The sequence below is a fragment of the Coregonus clupeaformis genome, chromosome 8 (genome assembly GCF_020615455.1).
Source record: "Coregonus clupeaformis isolate EN_2021a chromosome 8, ASM2061545v1, whole genome shotgun sequence".
In the NCBI taxonomy this organism is placed as follows: domain Eukaryota; kingdom Metazoa; phylum Chordata; class Actinopteri; order Salmoniformes; family Salmonidae; genus Coregonus; species Coregonus clupeaformis.
In genome coordinates this window covers 44,103,940-44,128,664 of record NC_059199.1, presented here as the reverse complement: position 1 = coordinate 44,128,664, position 24,725 = coordinate 44,103,940, and the positions used below count along the sequence as shown (strand labels likewise).

General features: G+C 46.1%; 1 protein-coding gene across 7 annotated transcripts in view; it reads left to right on the top strand.

The window, feature by feature from the left end:
- The window catches only part of elmo1 (engulfment and cell motility 1 (ced-12 homolog, C. elegans)), a 191,106-nt gene that overhangs the window by 152,749 nt on the left and 13,632 nt on the right, over window positions 1-24,725 (top strand). For all 7 annotated transcript variants that reach the window (XM_041883500.2, XM_041883495.2, XM_041883496.2 and 4 more), the window contains 2 exons: window positions 20,617-20,780; window positions 22,780-22,892. In XM_041883500.2, the coding sequence (XP_041739434.1) occupies window positions 20,617-20,780; window positions 22,780-22,892 (277 nt within the window). The remainder of the gene's footprint in view (window positions 1-20,616; window positions 20,781-22,779; window positions 22,893-24,725) is intronic.

Sequence of the window (24,725 nt, the reverse complement as noted above, 5' to 3'; positions counted from 1 at the left end):
GGAGGTAGTTTAGCTTAGGCTAGATGTTGTTTCAGAGATGGGTGTAGTGGTGAATGTACACTTAATGGCCAGTTTATTAGGGACACCCATCTAGTACCGGGTCGGTCCCCTCTTTGCCTCCAGAACAGCCTGAATTATTCGGGGCATGGAAACATTTCTCAATTAGTATCAAGGGACTTAACTACTGCCACCAGCCTGTACCGTTGACATCCGGCAGGATGGGGCCATAGACTCATGCTGCTTACGTCAAATCCTGACTCTGCCATCATAACGATGCAACCGGAACCGGGATTCGTCGGACCAGGTGATTGTTTTCTGCTACTCAATTGTCCAGTGTGGGTGATCGTGTGCCCACTGGAGCCGCTTCTTCTTGTTTTTAGCTGATCGGAGTGGAACCCGGTGTGGTCGTCTGCTGCAATAGCCTGTTTGTGGCCCGCCCTTTAGCTTACACAATTCTTGCCATTCTTCTTCGGCCTCTCATCAACAAGCTGTTTTCACCCACAGGACTGCCGCTGAGTGAATGTTTTTTGTTTGTCGCACCATTCTCGGTAAACCCTAGACACTGTTGTGTATGAAAAGCCCAGGAGGCCGTTTCTGAGATACTGGAATCGGTGCGCCTGACACCGACAATCATACCACGCTCAAAGTCGCTTAGTTCACTAGTTTTGCCCATTCTAACATTCAATCGAACAGTAACTGAATGCCTCGATGCCTGTCTGCCTGCTTTATTTAGCAAGCCGCGGCCTCGTGACTCACTGTCTGTAGGAGCGAACCATTTTCGTGAATAGGGTTGTGTACCTAATAGTCTTATGTGTCTAGCTCTGAGAGGCAGCTAGCTAGAGCAGTGAGAGGCAGAGCACAGCCCACCACCTCCCCATAGACCTTCAGTCCGTCTCCTCTCCTCCAGCACAGAGACCAGACATTCCCATTCTAGACAGGTTTTTTCTCCCTCCCCCCTACATTTTCTCCATCTCTCTTTTCCACCTTTGTCCTCCTTCTCCCTCCTTCTTTTCCACACATACACACTCTCTACCGCTCTCCTCTCTTTCTTCATATATCAATACTCTCTCTCTCTCTCTCTCTCTCTCTCTCTCTCTCTCTCTCTCTCTCTCTCTCTCTCTCTCTCTCTCTCTCTCTCTCTCTCTCTCTCTCTCTCTCTCTCTCTCTCTCTCTCTCTGAACTTCTCCCCTGTTCCTTTCCTTTAGTGATGTCAGACCAGCTATTGATGTCCCATCTCTCTGCCTGTTTGCCTTCCACCCTAACAAGGTTTCCCTTATTGTCTTTGCTTCTGAGGGGGGAGGGGGGGCAGTCTCAACCCCTCACCTCCCCCTCTCAGATACGGGGAGGATGGCGTGATGGAGGGAAAGAGGGGAACGAGGTAGGGGAGAGGGAGCATTGCTGAACACTGTGGCCCTAGGGGGCATCTCTCATCTGTCAGAGCAGTCTGCCTCGACACACGCTGATAAGGCCAACGCTGTGCACACAAATAACAGCTGGGGTAATCAAGCAGCAATCAGCAGCAAGGTATTTGAACAGAGATGGAGACAGATGGATATTTAGATGTCATGTTGTGGTAGGGTTTGGATGTGATGTCTGGTGGCACATAGCAATATGACAGAGAACGATGACAGAAGAGGACATTTAGATGGATGAAGATTCTGATATAGATTGAATCAGAAGGCTGTGTTGTCTAACATGGGAAAGATAGAGGTAGCTGTACATCACCACAGTGGTCATGAATGAGCAGAACTAGACTGGTTGTGTGTGTAGTAATTTCCCTTAGCGTGTATAGATATCTGCAACCGACACTGCTCTTGTTTAGGTCCCAAATGGCACCCTATTCCCTATTCCCTATTCAGTGCACTACTTTTGACCACAGCCATATGAGCCCTGGTCAACAGTAGTGCACCATTTGGGACGCAGACTAGGACTGCGGTGTTACACCCATGAGCCCAGATGCTTTGTAACAAAGGGTCCTAAAAGCTGTGGTAAAGAAGGTTGATATTTTCTTCACCTTGAAGACGTGAAGCATGCATGAAGCACTGAAGCATGCATGAGAGCACCAGCTGTTCCGGATGACTATGTGATCACGCTCTCCGTAGCCAATGTGAGTAAGACTTTTAAGCAGGTCAACATTCACAAGGCCGCAGGGCCAAACGGATTACCAGGACGTGTACTCCGTGCATGCGCTGACCAACTGGCAAGTGTCTTCACTGACATTTTCAACATGTCCCTGACTGAGTATGTAATACCAATATGTTTCAAGCAGACCACCATAGTCCCCGTGCCCAAGAACACTAAGATAACCTGCCTAAATAACTACCAACCCGTAGCACTGACGTCTGTAGCCACGAAGTGCTTTGAAAGGCTGGTCATGGCTCACATCAACACCATTATCCCAGAAACCCTAGACCCACTCCAATTTGCATACCGCCCCAACAGATCCACAGATGATGCAATCTATATTGCACTCCACACTGCCCTTTCCCACCTGGACAAGAGGAACACCTACAGTGAGGGAAAAAGGTATTGGATCCCCTGGTGATTTTGTACGTTTGCCCACTGACAAAGACATGATCAGTCTATAATTGTAATGGTAGGTTTATTTGAACAGTGAGAGACAGAATAACAACAAAAAAATCCAGAAAAACGCATGTCGAAAATGTTATAAATTGATTTGCATTTTAATGAGGGAAATAAGTATTTGACCCCTCTGCAAAACATGACTTAGTACTTGGTGGCAAAACCCTTGTTGGCAATCACAGAGGTCAGACGTTTCTTGTAGTTGGCCACCAGGTTTGCACACATCTCAGGAGGGATTTTGTCCCACTCCTCTTTGCAGATCTTCTCCAAGTCATTAAGGTTTCGAGCCTGACGTTTGGCAACTCGAACCTTCAGCTCCCTCCATAGATTTTCTATGGGATTAAGGTCTGGAGACTGGCTAGGCCACTCCAGGACCTTAATGTGCTTCTTCTTGAGCAACTCCTTTGTTGCCTTGGCCGTGTGTTTTGGGTCATTGTCATGCTGGAATACTTATCCACGACCCATTTTCAATGCCCTGGTTGAGGGGAGGAGGTTCTCACCCAAGATTTGACGGTACATGGCCCCGTCAATCCTCCCTTTGATGCGGTGAAGTTGTCCTGTCCCCTTAGCAGAAAAACACCTCCAAAGAATAATGTTTCCACCTCCATGTTTGACGGTGGGGATGGTGTTCTTGGTGTCATAGGCAGCATTCCTCCTCCTCCAAACACGGCGAGTTGAGTTGATGCCAAAGAGCTCGATTTTGGTCTCATCTGACCACAACACTTTTACCCAGTTCTCCTCTGAATCATTCAGATGTTCATTGGCAAACTTCAGACGGGCCTGTATATGTGTTTCTTGAGCAGGGGGACCTTGCGGGCGCTGCAGGATTTCAGTCCTTCACGGTGTAGTGTGTTACCAATTGTTTTCTTGGTGACTATGGTCCCAGCTGCCTTGAGATCATTGACAAGATCCTCCCGTGTAGTTCTGGGCTAATTTCTCACCGTTCTCATGATCATTGCAACTCCACGAGGTGAGATCTTGCATGGAGCCCCTGGCCGAGGGAGATTGACAGTTCTTTTGTGTTTCTTCCATTTGCAAATAATCGCACCAACTGTTGTCACCTTCTCACCAAGCTGCTTGGCGATGGTCTTGTAGCCCATTCCAGCCTTGTGTAGGTCTACAATCTTGTCCCTGACATCCTTGGAGAGCTCTTTGGTCTTGGCCATGGTGGAGAGTTTGGAATCTGATTGATTGATTGCTTCTGTGGACAGGTGTCTTTTATACAGATAACAAGCTGAGATTAGGAGCACTCCCTTTAAGAGTGTGCTCCTAATCTCAGCTCGTTACCTGTATAAAAGACACCTGGGAGCCAGAAATCTTTCTGATTGAGAGGAGGTCAAATACTTATTTCCCTCATTAAAATACAAATCAATTTATAACATTTTTGACATGCGTTTTTCTGGATTTTTTTGTTGTTATTCTGTCTCTCACTGTTCAAATAAACCTACCATTAAAATTATAGACTGATCATTTCTTTGTCAGTGGGCAAACGTACAAAATCAGCAGGGGATCAAATACTTTTTTCCCTAACTGTACGTGAGAATGCTATTCATTGACTACAGCTCAGCATTCAACACCATAGTGCCCTCAAAGCTCATCACTAAGCTAAGGATCCTGGGACTAAACACCTCCCTCTGCAACTGGATCCTGGACTTCCTGACGAGCCGCCCCCAGGTGGTAAGGGTAGGTAACAACACATCTGCCACACTGATCCTCAACACGGGGGCCCTTCAGGGGTGCGTGCTCAGTCCCCTCCTGTACTCCCTGTTCACCCATGACTGCATGGCCAGGCACGACTCCAACACCATCATTAAGTTTGCCGACGACACAACAGTGGTAGGCCTGATCACCGACAACGATGAGACAGCCTATAGGGAGGAGGTCCGAGACCTGGCCGTGTGGTGCCAGGATAACAACCTCTCCCTCAACGTGACCAAGACAAAGGAGATGATTGTGGACTACAGGAAAAAAAGAGGACTGAGCATGCCCCCATTCTCATCGACGGGGCTGTAGTGGAACAGGTTGAGAGCTTCAAGTTCCTTGGTGTCCACATCACCAACAAACTATCATGGTCCAAACACACCAAGACAGAAGAGAGCACGACAAAGCCTATTCCCCCTCAGGAGACTGAAAAGATTTGGTATGGGTCCTCACATCCTCAAAAAATTCTACAGCTGCACCATCGAGAGCATCCTGACTGGTTGCATCACCGCCTGGTATGGCAACTGCTTGACCTCCGACCGCAAGGCACTACAAAGGGTAGTGCGTACGGCCCAGTACATCACTGGGGCCAAGCTTCCTGCCATCCAGGACCTCTATACCAGGCGGTGTCAGAGGAAGGCCCTCAAAATTGTCAAAGACTCCAGCCACCCTAGTCATAGACTGTTCTCTCTGCTACCGCACGGCAAGCGGTACCGGAGTGCCAAGTCTAGGTCCAAAAGACTTCTCAACAGCTTCTACCCCCAAGCCATAAGACTCCTGAACAGCTAATCATGGCTACGCGGACTATTTGCACTGCCCCCCATCTTTTTACGCTGCTGCTACTCTGTTAATTATTTATGCATAGTCACTTTAACTCTACCCACATGTACATATTACTTCAACTACCTCAACTAGCCGGTGCCCCCTCACATTGACTCTGCACCGGTACCCCTCTGTATATATAGCCTCCCTACTGTTATTTTATTTTACTTCTGCTCTTTTTTTCTCAACACTTTTTGTTGTTGTTTTATTTAACTTTTTTATTAAAAATAAATGCACAGTTGGTTAAGGGCTGTAAGTAAGCATTTCACTGTAATGTCTGCACCTGTTGTATTCAGCGCATGTGGCCAATAACATTTTATTTTATTTTATTTGAATCTGTGTGTGTATGTGACTGCCTTTACCTTGTATAGGTGTGTGTTTCTTTGTTGTGTGTGTGTGTGTGTAGCAGCAGCTGTGTCTTCCAGACTGTGTGTGTGTCCCCTCTTCTTGCCAGTCTGTCAGGCAGAGGTGTATGTGTACTCTGCCTGACACTGACAGAATCTGCTGGTTACTGAACACCAGTCACGTCTCAGGTCATGATGTTTCTCCTTAGCTCACCTCATCTGCCTAACAAAGGATGTGTCCCAAACAGGGGAGTCATTTCAGCTAAACTTAGGGTATGGCAAAGTGACAGTGTTTGAGGTGACATGTGTTTGAGGTGAGTGAAGCTACAGCAGCTGGGTGATTTATAAATTTGAAGCTCATTTACTGCATTTTTATACAATTTTAAAACTTGTGATGTCACGAGAGGCTGTGTCCTGGAGGGACGTTACATCCCCCTGAGGTGGCTGCAAACCCAGACAGCTATGGCTCCATCTGCTGGTATGGTCGGGAACTCCACCCCTCTATGGCCAATCTTCCCACGCAGCTGAAACAAATGAGGAGCTGATGAGCTGAAGGTTTGGGAAGTGAAGAGACACAATCTCCAACCTGGGCTCTCTGGAGGACAAGAGTGCTGCACGTCCACTTCCAGGAGGAATATAAGGATTTGGAGATACTTACCTTTGGGAAATACTCACCTTTGGATATATGCACCTGTGGAAATACGTGTGGGACATTTGGAAGGACGTTTTGCTGGGTTGGCCACTAGCTGCAACGTGGAATACAGTAAGACTGGGGAAAAGTTATTTGAGCGAGGGAGAGTTATGATTTTGGATGTGGAAGAGACATCCCTGAACTGTTAACCCTTAAAGAGCCACCAGAGAACAGAATTGTGTTATACTTTCGTTAGTTTCCCAAGACCTTTAATAAAATCCTTGTTTTGGTTGAACCTGGTCTCCTTGCACTACTTGAGCAATCCCGCTGAAAGCTGTGTAGCCTCTCGTGACGTCACAGATGGTGGAGAATACGGGCACGCTCAAGCGTTAATAGTGCATGTCAGAGGAGGATACCGAAGGTTTGATCACCCAGTTTTCCAAGTTGGCCGTAGGCTCCCCGCCGACTGAAATGGAGGACATATTGAAAGCCCTTGTTGCTGGCCAGCAAGCCCAGATGCAAGCAAACGTGGCTCTCTTGGAGGAGCAAAAGAAAGCCAACCTTCTGAAGGCAGAGGAATTGCAGTTGCAGAGACAGAGGGTGGTCCAAAATACCCGCCCAATAAAGGCAAGTGACTTTATATCTAAGATGGGAGCTACCGATGACATTGAGGCATACCTGCATGCATTTGAGGCCACGGCCACTAGGGAAGCCTGGCCCAAGCAACAGTGGGTTGGTCTGTTAGCCCCCTTTCTAACCGGGGAATCGCTGAATGCTGTCCGGGACCTGGGCCCTGACCAGGTTACTGACTATGATGCCCTGAAGTCTGAGATCCTCAGCAGATATGGACTCACAAAGTTTGGTATGGCCCAGCGCTTTCACAGTTGGACCTTCCAACCAGACCAACCTCCTCGGGCGCAGATGCATGAACTTGTCCGAATCGCAAGGAAATGGCTGGATCCGCAGAGGAATACAGCAGCGGCGGTGGTGGAGGCCGTTGTGGTGGATCGTTACCTACGCGCCCTGCCTTATGAGGCAAAACGGGTCATCAGTCAACAGGCCTTGACCACGGCTGATCTGACCGTGGAAGCTGTGGAAAAGTACCAGGCCACAGCGGAGATGCTGAATGCTTCCCGAAAAGACCCCAGGAGTGCGGCCCCCACCACAAATGGGAAGAACCCGTCCAAAGGACCCCAAGGTCTCGAACCCAGCCACGTCAGGACTTATCCCGGCTCCAGGGGGAGCCAGAAACCAGGCGGGTCCAAGAAGAGTACACCAGGAGGGGGAAACTCGACAGTGTTACCGGTGTGGGGAGATGGGACATATCTCCTGGCAGTGTGGGAAACCAGCCGATGAACCTATGCCCACTGCGGAGTCCTCCAGCTCAGCACCCACACACCGTTTTGCCTCGCTCTTGGGAGTCGTAGATGGCGGCCCAGATCGACCCCCCACCTGCCCGGTAACTGTGAATCACCATGATGTGGAGGCCTTACTGGATTCTGGTAGCCGGGCCACCCTGGTGCGTAAGGATTTGGTGGGCCCAACGTGTCTGACCCCGGGGAAAGTCCTCCCAGTTTCCTGTGGCCATGGGGACACCAGAGAATACCCCATTACTGAACTTACAATGACCAGCCCACGGGGAACCATACACACGACGGCGGGGGTGGTTGATTCCCTCCCCGTCCCTGTCCTAATTGGACGAGACTGCCCAGCCTTTTACCCACTCTGGAGAGAGTCTCAGGAGAGGATAACCCGAGTACCTCGGAAACGGAGAGGCAAGACTCATCCTGGGAAGGCTCCGGTGCAATCCTCCGAATTACTCACTCCCGCCCGGGCTCTGATAGGGATGGCAGGTGCCCAGACCGACACAGAGACGGAGCTACAGAATCTGGACAAAGAACTGTCTGGTCTGAAGGGGACCGCTGAGAGGTATCGTTTGTTAAAGCAACAGTTAGACATGAAGACAGAAGAGTTAGATATCCTCCAGGCTAAACTCCAACAGAGCTCCTTCCCTAAGCAACAGGAGGAGCTGGAGAGGCTGCGCAGGACCATCGAGGAGTGTGAGGAGACCCTGCGCAGTAGTAAGGAGGTCCAGAAGAAGGCAGAGGAGAAGTACAAGGTGTTGGAGAACAAGATGAAGAATGCGGAGGCAGAGAGAGAGAAGGAACTGAAAGCTGCTCAACAGAAGCTAAACTCTGCTAAAACCAAGGCTGATGCGTTCAGTAAGAAACTCAAGGAGAGACAACAGGAGGCTGAGTCCCTGGTCCTAGAGTTGGAGGAGTTGAAGAGAGAGCAGGCTGGCAAGCACCACGGCAATGCGGACGCCCTCTCCCGGCGTGATGCCTTCTTCGCTGCCTTTACCCCGACGAGGACGTCGGTCCCGAGGAGGGGGATGTGTGATGTCACGAGAGGCTGTGTCCTGGAGGGACGTTACATCCCCTGAGGTGGCTGCAAACCCAGACAGCTATGGCTCCATCTGCTGGTATGGTCGGGAACTCCACCCCTCTATGGCCAATCTTCCCACGCAGCTGAAACAAATGAGGAGCTGATGAGCTGAAGGTTTGGGAAGTGAAGAGACACAATCTCCAACCTGGGCTCTCTGGAGGACAAGAGTGCTGCACGTCCACTTCCAGGAGGAATATAAGGATTTGGAGATACTTACCTTTGGGAAATACTCACCTTTGGATATATGCACCTGTGGAAATACGTGTGGGACATTTGGAAGGACGTTTTTGCTGGGTTGGCCACTAGCTGCAACGTGGAATACAGTAAGACTGGGGAAAAGTTATTTGAGCGAGGGAGAGTTATGATTTTGGATGTGGAAGAGACATCCCTGAACTGTTAACCCTTAAAGAGCCACCAGAGAACAGAATTGTGTTATACTTTCGTTAGTTTCCCAAGACCTTTAATAAAATCCTTGTTTTGGTTGAACCTGGTCTCCTTGCACTACTTGAGCAATCCCGCTGAAAGCTGTGTAGCCTCTCGTGACGTCACAAACTCTAAAATGCTATTTGGAGAACAGCAGAAAATGATCAAAATTGGCTCCAGCCATTATCACCCAGCTGCTGCAGCTTCATTCACCTATAACACATGTCATACAGAAATGAGCTGCTATGCACTAGCTAGCTCAGCACTGGGATGTCAATGATTAGCCTCATACTGTTACTGTACAGCAGAAAATCAGTAATATATGAATGACTGTCCTATAGTAATGTGAATGTTCAATGTTTATTTTATTAGGGAGTCTAGGACAAATGTAATGAAAACATTGACATGTTGAATAAACAACAGTCCAATGCATTGTACCATCATGTTAGCTCGCGCTTTTTGTCAAGACTGTGTATTAAGCTGTAGTGTGTGTGTGTGTCTGAAACCGTAAAGCACATAAAACCGTTGTGTTGCCACGATGCCTCCATCTCAAAATGCCAACATCATGCAGCAACAGTAGCAGTAAACAGAACCTTGTTGAAGCGTAAGGAAGGTTCTCTGGAGAGAGAGAGAGAGAGAGAGAGAGAGAGAGAGCGTTATAATTTATTGGTTATGTGGTCTGAATGGGAATGATAATGTGCTGTTCATTAGGGAAGAAACGTTTCAAAACGTTTTGCAACAGAAAACAAAACTGACCCTTTCTTATTGGACAAGACCAGGTAGTTCCTCCCTGTATCAGTAAGTCTAATGACACAGGACCCTGTAGTCTGTCAGGCTCACCTCTGTCAAGATGGTTCGTATTAAATGGGATGAATATTCAAACCTATATATCACTATGCAGCCCTCCCTCCGCCTGCCTGTCAGTCTTGGAGGAGGCCAATCAACTTAGACCCAGACCTGAGGGAAACGCTGATATGGCTAAGCCCTCATTGAGGGGTGTAAATCTGGCCTCATGATGGTGGTCTCTCCCCCTTCCTCCTGGAGGAGAACATAACCTACCGGACATACATCTTCACTTTAGGAGACAGACAGGAGAGGAACAGGAGACAATGGTGTCTCATAAGTATCCTCCCATCATACATGGGATGCCATAGGTGGAGTTCCTCCAGAGAGGAGAGAGAATGGGATGAAACAGAGTCAGAGTATTTAGTTTTCATCCCTGTTTTCTTCCCCCTGAAGGCTGAAAGGTAGAGGAGAGGGGTTTGGTACTTCCACTAGGATATGAAATAAGGCCAACCTGAACTTGTCCAATAAGAACACATATTTTGGTGTTTTGTTGCAAAGCGTTTTATTACAGTGTGTTCTACTGAACACATCCCGGAACTCTTCCCACATCAAGCTCTGAAATGTATGTCTCTCCATACATATTGTTGTTCATCCTGGTTCTCCTCAGAGGCCAGACGACCCGCGTAAAGCAGAGGGGATTAGAGTGTGTCTGGGGGCTAGGGGATGACACAGAGCCTCCCTGGCTCTCCCTGGGGACACTCAGAAGCCTGTCACTAATCATGGTGAATGACCCTCTCCCCTCTCCCCTTAACACCCCACCAACCCACCAGTCTACAGGGGGAGAGAGACAGCCAAAAAGGGTAATAAAGTGACATCCTTCCCTATGTATTTTCCTATAATAAAAAATAAAAACACATGACCCAGATGGATGCTGTCTACTAAATAGAAGGGGGTAGGGGAAAGTATAGCCAAACGGCTGTAGCTCTTAATGGCTCCGTTGGTAAAGCATGGGTTTTGGGTTCAATTCCCACGTTCACCGCTCGAGATAACTACCCAGTCGCTCCAGATAACTACCCAGTCGTACTCTATCTGAAAACATGACAGTGCAGTTATTATCTTGCTGTTTTCCCCCGCCCTGTCTTTTGTTTGTTTTCCAAGGTCATTGTTATGCCAAGTTTTACGCAGAGTGTTGTGATTACCACCGTGGCAGAACATATTTGCATCCCAGAAGATAAATCTGGATTAAAGAGTGTAATCAGCTGGAAAATGATGGATTTTTTTGGTTGGTGGTTCAGTGATGCCACCCGGTTTATCGGATCTGGAATTAAAAATGGGTTAATTCCTTTAATTCCTCTTTATGGCACTCACTCACAGCGAGCGTGGATGCCCAAATAGTGGATTTGAAGCAGGGCCATTTCCACTCCTCTGTGAGCTACTGTCGATTTTTAGAGACCATTATCCCAAAAAAAAAACCTGTTAACGCTTTGGTTTGAAGGTTTTTGGGTGCTGTTGTATACCTTTAGTGATGTTTTCTCTTCACTTCCCTTAATTTTTTTATTTCTCACCCCTGGCGAGGGCTCAGTCTTCATCTGGTTAGATTTCACTAAGCTTTTCGGATCAGAATTCTGCACTATAATCGCCTCTTCACTCACAACAAACACACACACACACTGACACAGACACCGACACCGACACAGACAGACAGACACACACAGACACACACAGACAGACAGACACACACACAGACAGACACACAGACAGACAGACAGGCACACACACCGACACAGTCACACACACAGACAGACAGACAGACAGACAGGCAGGCAGACACAGACAGACAGGCAGGCAGGCAGGCAGACAGTGTATATCTTCCCCTGGCTCTCTCTCTGCTCTTTCTTTCTCTCTCTATCTGTGTGGATCATTCTTCGTTACTGACGTGTTGACACATGGTGGGAAGACTTGTTTGCACTTTATTGATGATTCCTGTTAACAGAAGGAGGTGTTTGCTTAGACCCACACATATTTAACCCTCAACCTGTAAGAGAGGAAGATAGGGTAACATAATTAACCATCAGCCTGTTAGAGAGAGAGAGGAAGAGAGGGTAACATAATTAACCATCAGCCTGTTGGAGAGAGAGAGGAAGATAGTGTAACATAATTAACCATCAGCCTGTTGGAGAGCGAGAGGAAGATAGGGTAACAGAATTAACCATCAGCCTGTTGGAGCGCGAGAGCACCTACAACACCCTCTTCATTCACTAAGGAAGGAACCCACCACACCCATCTCAAGAGACATATATATGTGCACTCTATCACTTCAATCTATACAGTTATAGTATGTTTCTAATGTGATAAATCACCAAAATATATATAAGTTTATTGGTTGACTAACATCTACAGATAACATCTACAGATTTGTAGATGTTATTGAAGGTGCAGCGAAATTCTTGTGTTTCTAGCACCAATAGTGCAGTAACAATACCTAGCAATCACATAATCACAAGAAATTAAGAAATACCAGAGCGAGCAATGTCAGGGTCCGGAATGTAAATATACTGTATATACACTGAGTGTACAAAACATTAAGAACACCTGCTCTTTCCTTGACATAGACTGATCGGGTGTTTATTTCACTGTTAATATTACAGAACCTTTGTTTTTTATTCAGAAAATTAACAGAAATGGCATTGACAAGATTCTTGACACCCTAGACTTAATATTTGGTAGCACAGCCTTTGGTCAAAAATAACTGCAATCAAGCGCTTCCTATAGCCTTCGATGAGCTTCCTGCACCTCTGTACTGGCAGTTTGGCCCAGTCCTCTTGTGCAAACTGCTCCAGTTCTCCCAGATTTTAAGTGGGCCTTCTCCCAACTGCTGTTCTCAGATCTCTCCACAAGTTTTCAATGGGATTTAGATCTGGACCCACTTCAGAACAGTCCAGCGTTTTGTCTTGAACCATTCCTGGGTGCTTTTTGAAGTGTGTTTGAGGTCATTGTCCTGCTGGAAGACCCATAATCTTAGATGGAGACTCAGCTTTCTGACACTGGGTCTGACATTGCGCTCCAAAATGCGTTGGTATTCTCTTGATTTCATGATGCCATGCACACATTCAAGGCACCCAGTGCCAGAGGTAGCAAAGCAACCCCAAAACATCACTGAACCTCCTCCATGTTTGACTGTAGGGAAGGTGTTCTTTTCTTTGAAGGCTTCATTTTGTTTTCTGTAAACATAGAGATGGTGTGCTTTACCAAAAAGCTCTAATTTGGTCTCATCTGTCCACAGGACATTCTCCCAGAAGGATTTTGGCATGTTCAGGTGTGTTTTGGCAAATTGCAGTCAGGGTTTCTTATGTCTCTCTCTCAGCAGTGGGGTCCTCCTGGGTGTCCTACCATATAACCCCCTTTCATTGAGTTGGCGACGGATGGTGCGAGTTGAAACTGTCGTACCTTGTGTCTGAAGGTCAGCTTGAATCTGTGTGGCAGTTGATTGAGGTGCTTTCTCCACCATTCGAACAATCCTTCGCTGCAAGTTTTCTCTTGCGGCCACGTCCAGGGAGGTTGGCTACAGTGGCATGGGCCTTTAACTTCTTGATAACATTACTTACGCTGGAAATGGGAACATCAAGGTATCTGGAGATTTACTTTTTTTTCACCCATCTACACACAATACCCCATAATGACAATGTCAAAACATGTTTTTAGACATTTTGTGCAAATGTATTGAAAATGAAATACAGAAATGTGTCATTTAACATAAATATTCACACCCCTGAGTCAATACATGTTAGAATAACGTTTGGCAGCGATTACAGCTGTGAGTCTTTCTGGGTAAGTCTCTAAGAGTTTTGCACACCTGGATTGTACAATATTTGCACATTATTCATTTTTAAATTCAAGCTCTGTCAAGTTGGTTGTTGATCATTGCTAGATAGCCATTTTCAAGTCTTGCCATAGATTTTCAAGCCGATTTAAGTCAAAACTGTAACCAGGCCACTCAGGAACATTCAATGTCATCTTGGTAAGTAACTCCAGTGTATAATTGGCCTTGTGTTTTATGTTATTTTCCAGCTGAAAGCTGAATTTGTCTCCCAGTGTCTGTTGGAAAGCAGACTGGACCTGGTTTTCCTCTAGGATGTTGCCTGTGCTTAGATATTTTCAGTTTTTTTTTATTTAAAAAAAACTCCCTATTCCTTGCCGATGACAAGCATACCCATAACATAATGCAGCCACCGCCATGCTTGAAAATATGAAGTGGTACTCAGTGATGTGTTTTCTCATCTCAAAGCCATTAAACTCTGTAACTGTTTTAAAGTCACCATTGGCCACAAATCTCTGAGTGGTTTCCTTCCTCTCCGGCAACTGAGTTAGGAAGGACACCTGTATCTTTGTAGTGACTGGGTATATTGATACACCATCCAAAGTGTAATTATTAACTTCACCATGCTCAAAGGGATATTTAATGTCCTTCTTTGGGAAGCATTGGAAAACCTCCCTGGTCTTTGTGGTTGAATCTGTGTTTGAAATTCACTGCTCAACAGAGGGACCTTACAGATAATTGTATGTGTGGGGTACAGAGATGTGATAGACATAGAAAAGTATTGTTAAACACTATTATTGCACACAAGAGTCAGTTGTTAAGCACATTTTTACTCCTGAACTTATTTAGGATTGCCATAATAAAGGGGTTGACTCAAGACATTTCAGCTTTTCATTTTTTATTAATTTTTAAAAATGTCTAAAAACATAATTCCACTTTGACATTATGGGGTATTGTGTGTAGGCCAGTTACAGAAAATATATTTTAAATTCAGGCTGTAACACAACAAAATGTGGAAAAAGTCAAGGGGTGTGAATACTTTCTGAAGGCACTGTAGGTACTCAGCTTTTAGAGATTCCCTAAATACTGTTCCGGCCTCACACTTAGCGATGGAAGGGAGACTCAAGCCACCATTTGTTATGAATATTGTATGTGGAAATATGATTTGAGAGGAGTCCTTTAGGGCTGAAGCATTTGGAAAGTGCTGGGTGGAGGTGTGTGTGTGTGTGTGTGTGTGTGTGTGTGTGTGGATCTTCAGATGGGAGGATATTGAGGCAGTTGAGGCCGTAATGATAATTCTTCAGTTGTGCTCACTCAGGTACTCTACTATATATGATGGTGTGTATAGACAGTATGGACAGTATATGAATGGACAAGGTGTGTACAGCAGTAGTTATATAGGATGGGCCATGACTAGAATACAGTATATACAGTGAGGGGGGAAAAGTATTTGATCCCCTGCTGATTTTGTACGTTTGCCCACTGACAAAGTCATGATCAGTCTATCATTTTAATGGTAGGTTTATTTGAACAGTGAGAGACAGAATAACAACAACAAAAATCCAGAAAAACACATGTCAATAATGTTATAAATTGATTTGCATTTTAATGAGGGAAATAAGTATTTGACCCCTCTGCAAAACATGACTTAGTACTTGGTGGCAAAACCCTTGTTGGCAATCACAGAGGTCAGATGTTTCTTGTAGTTGGCCACCAGGTTTGCAGACATCTCAGGAGGGATTTTGTCCCACTCCTCTTTGCAAATCTTCTCCAAGTCATTAAGGTTTCGAGGCTGAAGTTTGGCAACTCGAACCTTCAGCTCCCTCCACAGATTTTCTATGCGATTAAGGTCTGGAGACTGGCTAGGCCACTCCAGGACCTTAATGTGCTTCTTCTTGAGCCACTCCTTTGTTGCCTTGGCCATGTGTTTTGGCTCATTGTCATGCTGGAATACCCATCCACGACCCATTTTCAATGCCCTGGCTGAGGGAAGGAGGTTCTCACCCAAGATTTGACGGTACATGGCCCCGTCCATCGTCCCTTTGATGCGGTGAAGTTGTCCTGTCCCCTTAGCAGAAAAACACCCCCAAAGCATAATGTTTCCACCTCCATGTTTGACGGTGGGGATGGTGTTCTTGGGGTCATAGGTAGAATTCCTCCTCCTCCAAACACGGCGAGTTGAGTTGATGCCAAAGAGCTTGATTTTGGTCTCATCTGACCACAACACTTTCACCCAGTTCTCCTCTGAATCATTCAGATGTTCATTGGCAAACTTCAGACGGGCCTGTATATGTGCTTTCTTGAGCAGGGGGACCTTGCGGGCGCTGCAAGATTTCAGTCCTTCACATCGTAGTGTGTTACCAATTGTTTTCTTGGTGACTATGGTCCCAGCTGCCTTGAGATCATTGACAAGATCCTCCCGTGTAGTTCTGGGTTGATTCCTCACCGTTCTCATGATCATTGCAACTCCATGAGGTGAGATCTTGCATGGAGCCCCAGGCCGAGAGATTGTGTTTCTTCCATTTGCGAATAATCTCACCAACTGTTGTCACCTTCTCACCAAGCTGCTTGGCGATGGTCTTGTAGCTTATTCCAGCCTTGTGTAGGTCTACAATCTTGTCCCTGACATCCTTGGAGAGCTCTTTGGTCTTGGCCATGGTGGAGAGTTTGGAATCTGATTGATTGATTGCTTCTGTGGACAGGTGTCTTTTATACAGGTAACAAACTGAGATTAGGAGCACTCCCTTTAAGAGTGTGCTCCTAATCTCAGCTCGTTACCTGTATAAAAGACACCTGGGAGCCAGAAATCTTTCTGATTGAGAGGGGGTCAAATACTTATTTCCCTCATTAAAATGCAAATCAATTTATAAAATTTTTGACATGCGTTTTTCTGGATTTTTGTTGTTGTTATACTGTCTCTCACTGTTCAAATAAATCTACCATTAAAATTATAGACTGATAATTTCTTTGTCAGTGGGCAAACGTACAAAATCAGCAGGGGATCAAATACTTTTTTCCCTCACTGTACATATAAAGTGGGTGAAACAGGATGTAAACAGTACTAAAGTGACCAGTGTTCTTTATGTACATAAGGCAAAGCAGTCTCTTAAGGTGCAGGGTAGAGTACCGGGTGGTAGCCGGCTAGTAACAGTGACTAAAGTTCAAGGCAGGGTACTGGGTGGAGGCCAGCTAGTGGTGACTATTTAACATTCTGATGGCCTGGAGATAGAAGCTGTTTATCAGTCTCTCAATCCCAGCTTTGATGCACCTGTACTGTCTCTTCCTTTTAGTGGGGTGAAGTGGCCGTGGCTCGGGTGGCTGAGGTTCTTGATGTTCTTTTTGCCCTTCCGGTGACACCGGGTGCTGTAGTTGTCCTGAAGGGCAGGCAGTGTGCTCCCAATGATGTATTGGGATTGCGGAAGATGCAATTGCCGTACCAGGCAGTGATACAGCCCGACAGGATGCTCTCAATAGTGGATATGTAGAAGTTTGTGAGGGTCTTAGGGGCCAAGCAACATTTCTTCAGCCTCCTGATGTTGAAGAGGCGCTGTTGCGCCTTCTTCACCACACTGTCTGTGTGAAGGGACCATTTCAGGTTGTCAGTAATGTGCACGGCAAGGAACTTTTGTACCCTCTCCACTGCGGCCCCGTCGACGTGGATGGGGGTGTGCTCTCGCTATTGGCTCCTCTAGTCAACAATCAGCTCCTTCGTTTTGTTGACGTTGAGGGAGAGGTTATTTTCCTGGCACCACTTCGCCAGGGCCATCACTTCCTCCCTCCAGGCTGTCTTGTCATTGTTGCAAACTTGATTGAGTTAGAGACGTGCGTGGCCACGCAGTCATGGGTGAACAAGGAGTACAGGAGGGGGCTGAGCACGCACCCCTGTGAGGCCCCCGTGTTGAGGATCAGCGTGGCGGAGGTGGTGTTGCCTACCTTCACCACTTGGGGTCATCCCGTCAGGAAGTCCAGGACTTGTGCAGGGAGGGCTTCAGACCCAGGGCCTTGAGCTTAGTGATGAGCTTGGAGTGCACTATGGTGTTGAATGCTGAGCTGTAGTCGATGAACATCATTCTTACAAAGCTATTTACAGTGGGGGAAAAAAGTATTTAGTCAGCCACCAATTGTGCAAGTTCTCCCACTTAAAAAGATGAGAGAGGCCTGTAATTTTCATCATAGGTACACGTCAACTATGACAGACAAATTGAGGAAAAGAAATCCAGAAAATCACATTGTAGGATTTTTTATGAATTTATTGGCAAATTATGGTGGAAAATAAGTATTTGGTCACCTACAAACAAGCAAGATTTCTGGCTCTCACAGACCTGTAACTTCTTCTTTAAGAGGCTCCCCTGTCCTCCACTCATTACCTGTATTAATGGCACCTGTTTGAACTTGTTATCAGTATAAAAGACACCTGTCCACAACCTCAAACAGTCACACTCCAAACTCCACTATGGCCAAGACCAAAGAGCTGTCAAAGGACACCAGAAACAAAATTGTAGACCTGCACCAGGCTGGGAAGACTGAATCTGCAATAGGTAAGCAGCTTGGTTTGAAGAAATCAACTGTGGGAGCAATTATTAGGAAATGGAAGACATACAAGACCACTGATAATCTCCCTCGATCTGGGGCTCCACGCAAGATCTCACCCCGTGGGGTCAAAATGATCATAAGACCGGTGAGCAAAAACACGGGGGGACCTAGTGAATGACCTGCAGAGAGCTGGGACCAAAGTAACAAAGCCTACCATCAGTAACACACTACGCCGCCAGGGACTCAAATCCTGCAGTGCCAGACGTGTCCCCCTGCTTAAGCCAGTACATGTCCAGGCCCGTCTGAAGTTTGCTAGAGTGCATTTGGATGATCCAGAAGAGGATTGGGAGAATGTCATATGGTCAGATGAAACCAAAATATAACTTTTTGGTAAAAACTCAACTCGTCGTGTTTGGAGGACAAAGAATGCTGAGTTGCATCCAAAGAACACCATACCTACTGTGAAGCATGGGGGTGGAAACATCATGCTTTGGGGCTGTTTTTCTGCAAAGGGACCAGGACGACTGATCCGTGTAAAGGAAAGAATGAATGGGGCCATGTATCGTGAGATTTTGAGTGAAAACCTCCTTCCATCAGCAAGGGCATTGAAGATGAAACGTGGCTGGGTCTTTCAGCATGACAATGATCCCAAACACACCGCCCGGGCAACGAAGGACTGGCTTCGTAAGAAGCATTTCAAGGTCCTGGAGTGGCCTAGCCAGTCTCCAGATCTCAACCCCATAGAAAATCTTTGGAGGGATTTGAAAGTCTGTGTTGCCCAGCAACAGCCCCAAAACATCACTGCTCTAGAGGAGATCTGCATGGAGGAATGGGCCAAAATACCAGCAACAGTGTGTGAAAACCTTGTGAAGACTTACAGAAAACGTTTGACCTGTGTCATTGCCAACAATGGGTATATAACAAAGTATTGAGAAACTTTTGTTATTGACCAAATACTTATTTTCCACCATAATTTGCAAATAAATTCATTAAAAATCCTACAATGTGATTTTCTGGATTTTTTTTTCTCATTTTGTCTGTCATGGTTGACGTGTACCTATGATGAAAATTACAGGCCTCTCTCATCTTTTTAAGTGGGAGAACTTGCAAAATTGGTGGCTGACTAAATACTTTTTTCCCCCACTGTATATTGTCCAGGTTGGATAGGGCAGTGTGCAGTGCAATTGATATTGTGTCGTCCATGGATCTGTTGGGGCAGTATGCGAATTGTAGTGGGTCTAGGTTGTCGGGTAAGGTGGAGGTGATATGGTCCTTAACTAGCCTCTCAAAGTACTTCATGTTGACAGAAGTGAGTGCTACGGGGCGAAAGTCATTTAGTTCAGTTACCTTCGCTTTCTTGGATAAAGGAACAATGGTGGACATCTTGAAGCAAGTGGGGACAACAGACTGGTATATGGGGACATTGAATATGTCCGTAAACACTCCAGCAAGCTGAGGACGAGACTTGGGATGCCGTCTGGGCCGGCAACCTTGCGAGGGTTAACACGCTTAATTGACGTACTCACGTCAGCCACGGAGAATGAGAACAGTCCTAGTTAGCGGAGGGGGCCCGTGTCGGCGGCACGATGTTTTCCACGAAGCGGGGAAGAAGGTGTTTAACTTATCAGGGAGCGAGGCGTCTGTGTCCGCGATGTGGGTCACAGAGGAGTTTGTTCTAGAGTCATAACAGCGTGTTACACCTTCCATTCAGTAGAACATGTTATTGGTGTGTTCATCTAGATATCAATGATGGAATTGTCTCCTGTTAAATTCCTGTTGAGTAAATGTGCATGTTTCGTATACCTGCTCACTCAAGGATTTGGGCTCTCTAATTGTGTGAGCGCTGATCACACTGCTACTACAATCAGAGCAAACGGGCTGCATTCCCTATATACACCCAATGGGCCCTGGTCAAAAGTAGTGCACTATATAGGGAATAGGGTGCCTTTTGGGACACAGACAGTGCCTTTTGAGCGTGACAGCAGCCCGTATCGTCCCAGACTGACAGGTCCTTTGATATGCTGATCGTTTGTTTGTTCATCTGGCTTCCTGCCGCAGGCGTTCACTTCCTCCCCTCCTCCAAACGCAGATCTTCTCTCTCACTCTCTCGCTCAGCTTCTGCTATTCTCCTGAGCTCTGCAAACATCCTGGAGGGCAGACACTTTGCGAGGAGCTGGGATGTTTGCCTGAGAGCTCCAAAAAGTGATGTGAAAATGTCCACTGACACATCTTTGATATATTTTCAGATAGCTGTGTGCGAGTAATACAAAAAATTATAAAATGCCATTTTTATATCACATCATGGGACGGTTTCCCAGACACAGATTCATCATAGTCCTAAAAAGCTCTTTCAAGGAAGAACCTCCATTGAGAATGCTTTCTAAACCAGGTCTAAGATAAATCTGTGTCTGGGGAAACCAGCCCCATATGTATAACCTAGGTTTCCTTCTCTCTCTACCTCCTATCCAGTCATCCAAGGTCACTCCACCTCTCCACTCTTCTAAATCCCCCTCTCTTTCTTCTCCTCCCAGGTGATGCAGGTGGTGAGGGATCAGATCATGCGAGCGCTGACACAGAAGCCTAATTCCCTGGACCAGTTGAAGAGTCGCCTGCAGAACCTGAGTTACACTGAGATCCTGAAGATACGCCAGTCTGAGAGGATGAACCAAGAAGACTTCCAGTCCCGCCCTATCCTGTGAGTCAACTGTGGGTGGTTGAGTGGGTGGGTGAGTGGGTGGGTGAGTGGGTGGGTGTGAGGATGGGTGTGTGCGTGCGTGCATGTCTTCTCAATAGGAAAATATAGAACTGCCTGAGAAAGGAAGCAGTCAGTGATATTTCTAGGTAGATGTACCCAATCCTTCATTAAAAGAGGAGAAAAACATTGAGGCAGTGAGAGGGAAGAAAGGAAATATTCATGACATGGATGTCCTCATGCCCCATCCTTTATCCAGTCCAAAAACAGGAACAAGAGACAAGTGGAAGAAAGGAAACACGTTCGTTAATACTAATTTAATAGAACCCCCCGTCCCTCCACCCCTCGCTCATTTCCATCCATTTACCATATAATGTCGGCTATTGGCATGGCACACCTGCGTTCGGTTCCCCTCATGATTGAAAATCTGCATTAAAATCGAATTTGTCTACAAATGTTATTCTGAGTGAATACTCCATTAAGGTCTGATAACGCATTAGACTAGAGAGAGAGTGTGTGTGTGTGTTCAGTTCTATTAAAGCAGTCATTAACTGCTTATGGATAAAGTCATGGTAATGAAGAACATTGTTTGTTCTGTCACTGTATTTTAAGGAATGGAGCATCTAGCTGTATTGAAAATCATTTCATACAGCCAGCTTTGTCTCTGAAGAATGATCAATACCGGACAATGGGATTTATCAAGCTGATAATGATAATGTGAAAGGGTAATTGTTATTGGAGAAATGAGGGAGGGGATATGGTTTTAGCTTTTAGATGGTAAGCGTCAGATGTTTGGGCAGGTGGGGTTGTTCAAACGTTAGGTTTGCAATGTGCTGGAAAGAATGGCCAGTGAAATATTTACATTTCGTAAAGGCACTGACTCAAATTAGACCATCTTATATGAACAGGGTCTTATAAAGAATTAATATTAAATTCATTAGTGCAGAGGAAACATTTATGAGAGAAGGCGTTAGGCTGCGTCCCAAATGGTACCCTATTCCCTACATAGGGCCCTCGTCAAAAGTTATGCACTTAATGTACAGCTTTACCTAATGTAATCTACAATACAGTAACTGTATAGAAGGGGAGAAATATCATTTATAATTAATTCTCGAATCCTCCATATAATTTTGGTTCAATATTTCACACTTAAATATGAAGTACGTTTCCATTTTCTATTTGGATTCCACTCCCATCTCAGTGGGTCCTGCCACTTTATACTCTGTGTCCAAGTACATTTGATACTAGCCAATCTAGAGTATTATCTATGGTATGTAGCCTTGGAAATAGCTTATTTAGCTAATTTTGGTGATTTTCAGAGGTGAATAGTGAATGAGATTGAGCTACAATGAATCTGATTTATAAAATGGCAGTGCCAAACGTCTGCGACACAGGCACGGCCACAGACAAAGACAATTTCACTATGGGAGTCGAGCCATATAGATTATTCCCACGCAAATGTTATACATCAAATGCCCTAGCTGTCATTACATGTACAGTAACTGAATCCATTCCTTAGCGTCCTCTCCCACTGACCGTTAGTTATCAGAGTGGGGTGAAGTTGCCCCTAGACGCTGATCTTGGGTCAGTTTAGCATTTTCCCCACTAGGATTGGGGGAGGGGAAGCTGATCCTAGATCTGTACCTAGGGGAAACTTCACCCTTACATGTATGTCTACTCAACATCCAACTACAGATCAATGTAATGACTTGGTCCACTGATGATCAGAAAGCACAGAGCCAGTGAAAATAATTGCTAGGGAAAGGCACAGAGAGACTGACCTAATGAGAAAGAGAATCTGTTTCGACAATCAGCTCCACAGCAGCCACCTAATTGGCTGTTCTTTCCACAGCAGCCCTCTGATTGGCTGTTCTTTCCACAGCAGCGTCCTGACTGGCTGTGGAGCTGTGGGACTATGTGGGCGCTGTTTTCTCTGTGTTACGGACTGACTGGTTTCTGTTCTCTCTGTGACTGACTGACTGTTTATATGTCTTGTCCGTAGGGAGCTGCGGGAGAAGATCCAGCCAGAGATCATGGAGCTGATCAAACAACAGAGGCTCAACCGTCTGTGTGACGGAACCTGTTTCAGGAAGATCAGCAGCCGCCGGAGGCAAGGTGGGGGTAACACATACATGCACACACACTAATTACTTGGACTGCCTCTTCAGTCACTATTTGCCTTTGTGGTCAGTAATGGCCCTGGCGCTGTGAATCCAGAAAACACACACGTACACACGCACAAATACAGGTGTGCCAAACCAAACATAAAGAACACCTTCCTAATTGAGTTGCACCTCCCCATACTCCCTTTTACCCTCAGAACAGCCTCAATTCGTCGGGGCATGGACTCTACAAGGTGTCAAAAGCGTTCCACAGGGATGCTGGCCCATGTTGACTCCAATGCTTCCCACAGTTGAGTCAAGTTGGCTGGATGTCCTTTGGGTGGTGGACCATTCTTGATACACACTGGAAATTGTTGAGGTGAAAAACCCAGTAGCATTGCAGTTATTGACACACTCAAACCGGTGCACCAGGCACCTACTACCATACCCCGTTCAAAGGCACTGAAATCTTTTGTCTTGACCATTCACCTTCTGAATGGCACACATGCACAATCCATGTCTCAAAGCTTAAAAATTAAGCTTTTGTCTCCTCCCCTTCATCTACACTGATTTGAAGTGGATTTAACAAGTGACATCAATAAGGGATCATAGCTTTCACCTGGATTCACCTGGTCAGTCTATGTCAAGGAAAGAGCAGGTGTCCTTAATGTTTTGTATAGTCAGTGTATAACACAGTGTCAGGAACTTACTAAGACAGCCTACTGCTTCCAAAAGCAGCTAATATCTGAGCTGTGTGGCTCTTGCCTTTTTGTCTGGAACGGTTTCTGTCCCCAGCTCTACAGTACCACTGAGCCTCATTGCTCTAAAGTGCATGAATCGATTTTAGTAATGGAGGAACGGCCTAATTACATTCCCGGCCGGGCTTCTAAAGCTCTTCCCCGGTCATCTCAGAGTTCTGGAATGGACATGAGGTTGGTTAGCGTGACTCTTCAGAGCCTTTGGACCCAGATAGAACCAGTTCCTTCAGTGCTTCGGATGTATGAGGGAATTGTGGGCGTTTTATCTGTCAGTGACTCCTCTTTTGTCTTAGGAATTTGTTCACGTCGTGTGTCCCAGGTCCCATTACATTCTACATAGCTTTTATTAACAGTAAAATAAAAATCCCTCCTTTCAGTAGAAGCTTAGGTTATGGCTGTGTTCCAAAATGGCACCCTATTCCCTATATAGTACACTACTTTTGACCAGAGCCCTATGGGTCCTGGTCAAAATAAGTGCACTTTAAGGGAATAGGGTGCCATTTGGGACACAGCATATGTCTCCCTGTCCTTGATTTAACTGTGGCGGTGGAATGGAAGCCTGTTCATCCTTTCCCTGTAAATGACTGTGGAGCTAGACGACAGATAAAGCTTTTACACTTCAGAGTGGAGTATTTGGGGGAGCATTGAGCCTAATATCCTTTTTCACACTGACTGACTGGCTAGCGTGTAGGCCTGGGCACGGCAAGGAGAGAGGAGAGGAGAGAGTAGAGGAGAGGGGAGAGGGGAGAGAGGAGAGGAGAGCACAGCACAGCACAGCACAGCACAGGGGGAGGCCTTATTAGTTAGCTATAATGTTGCGCTTTTCACAGCCGGAGAGGATTAAATCTCCCCACCCAAGACCAGACTCCATCTCTCTCTGTCCTCCTCAGTCTCTCCCCTAAACTGACATAAACAGCTTCTGTCTCTGTCTCTTGCTCTCTCTCACGCACACAAACACACACACACACACGCTGTGGTCCCAGCCCAGGGCCTATAGGCTGTTGGCTGTCTGACACCACACTGTAGAGTACCTGAGTGAGCACAACTGAATAATTATTATTGCCTCAATATCCTCCCATCTGAAGACA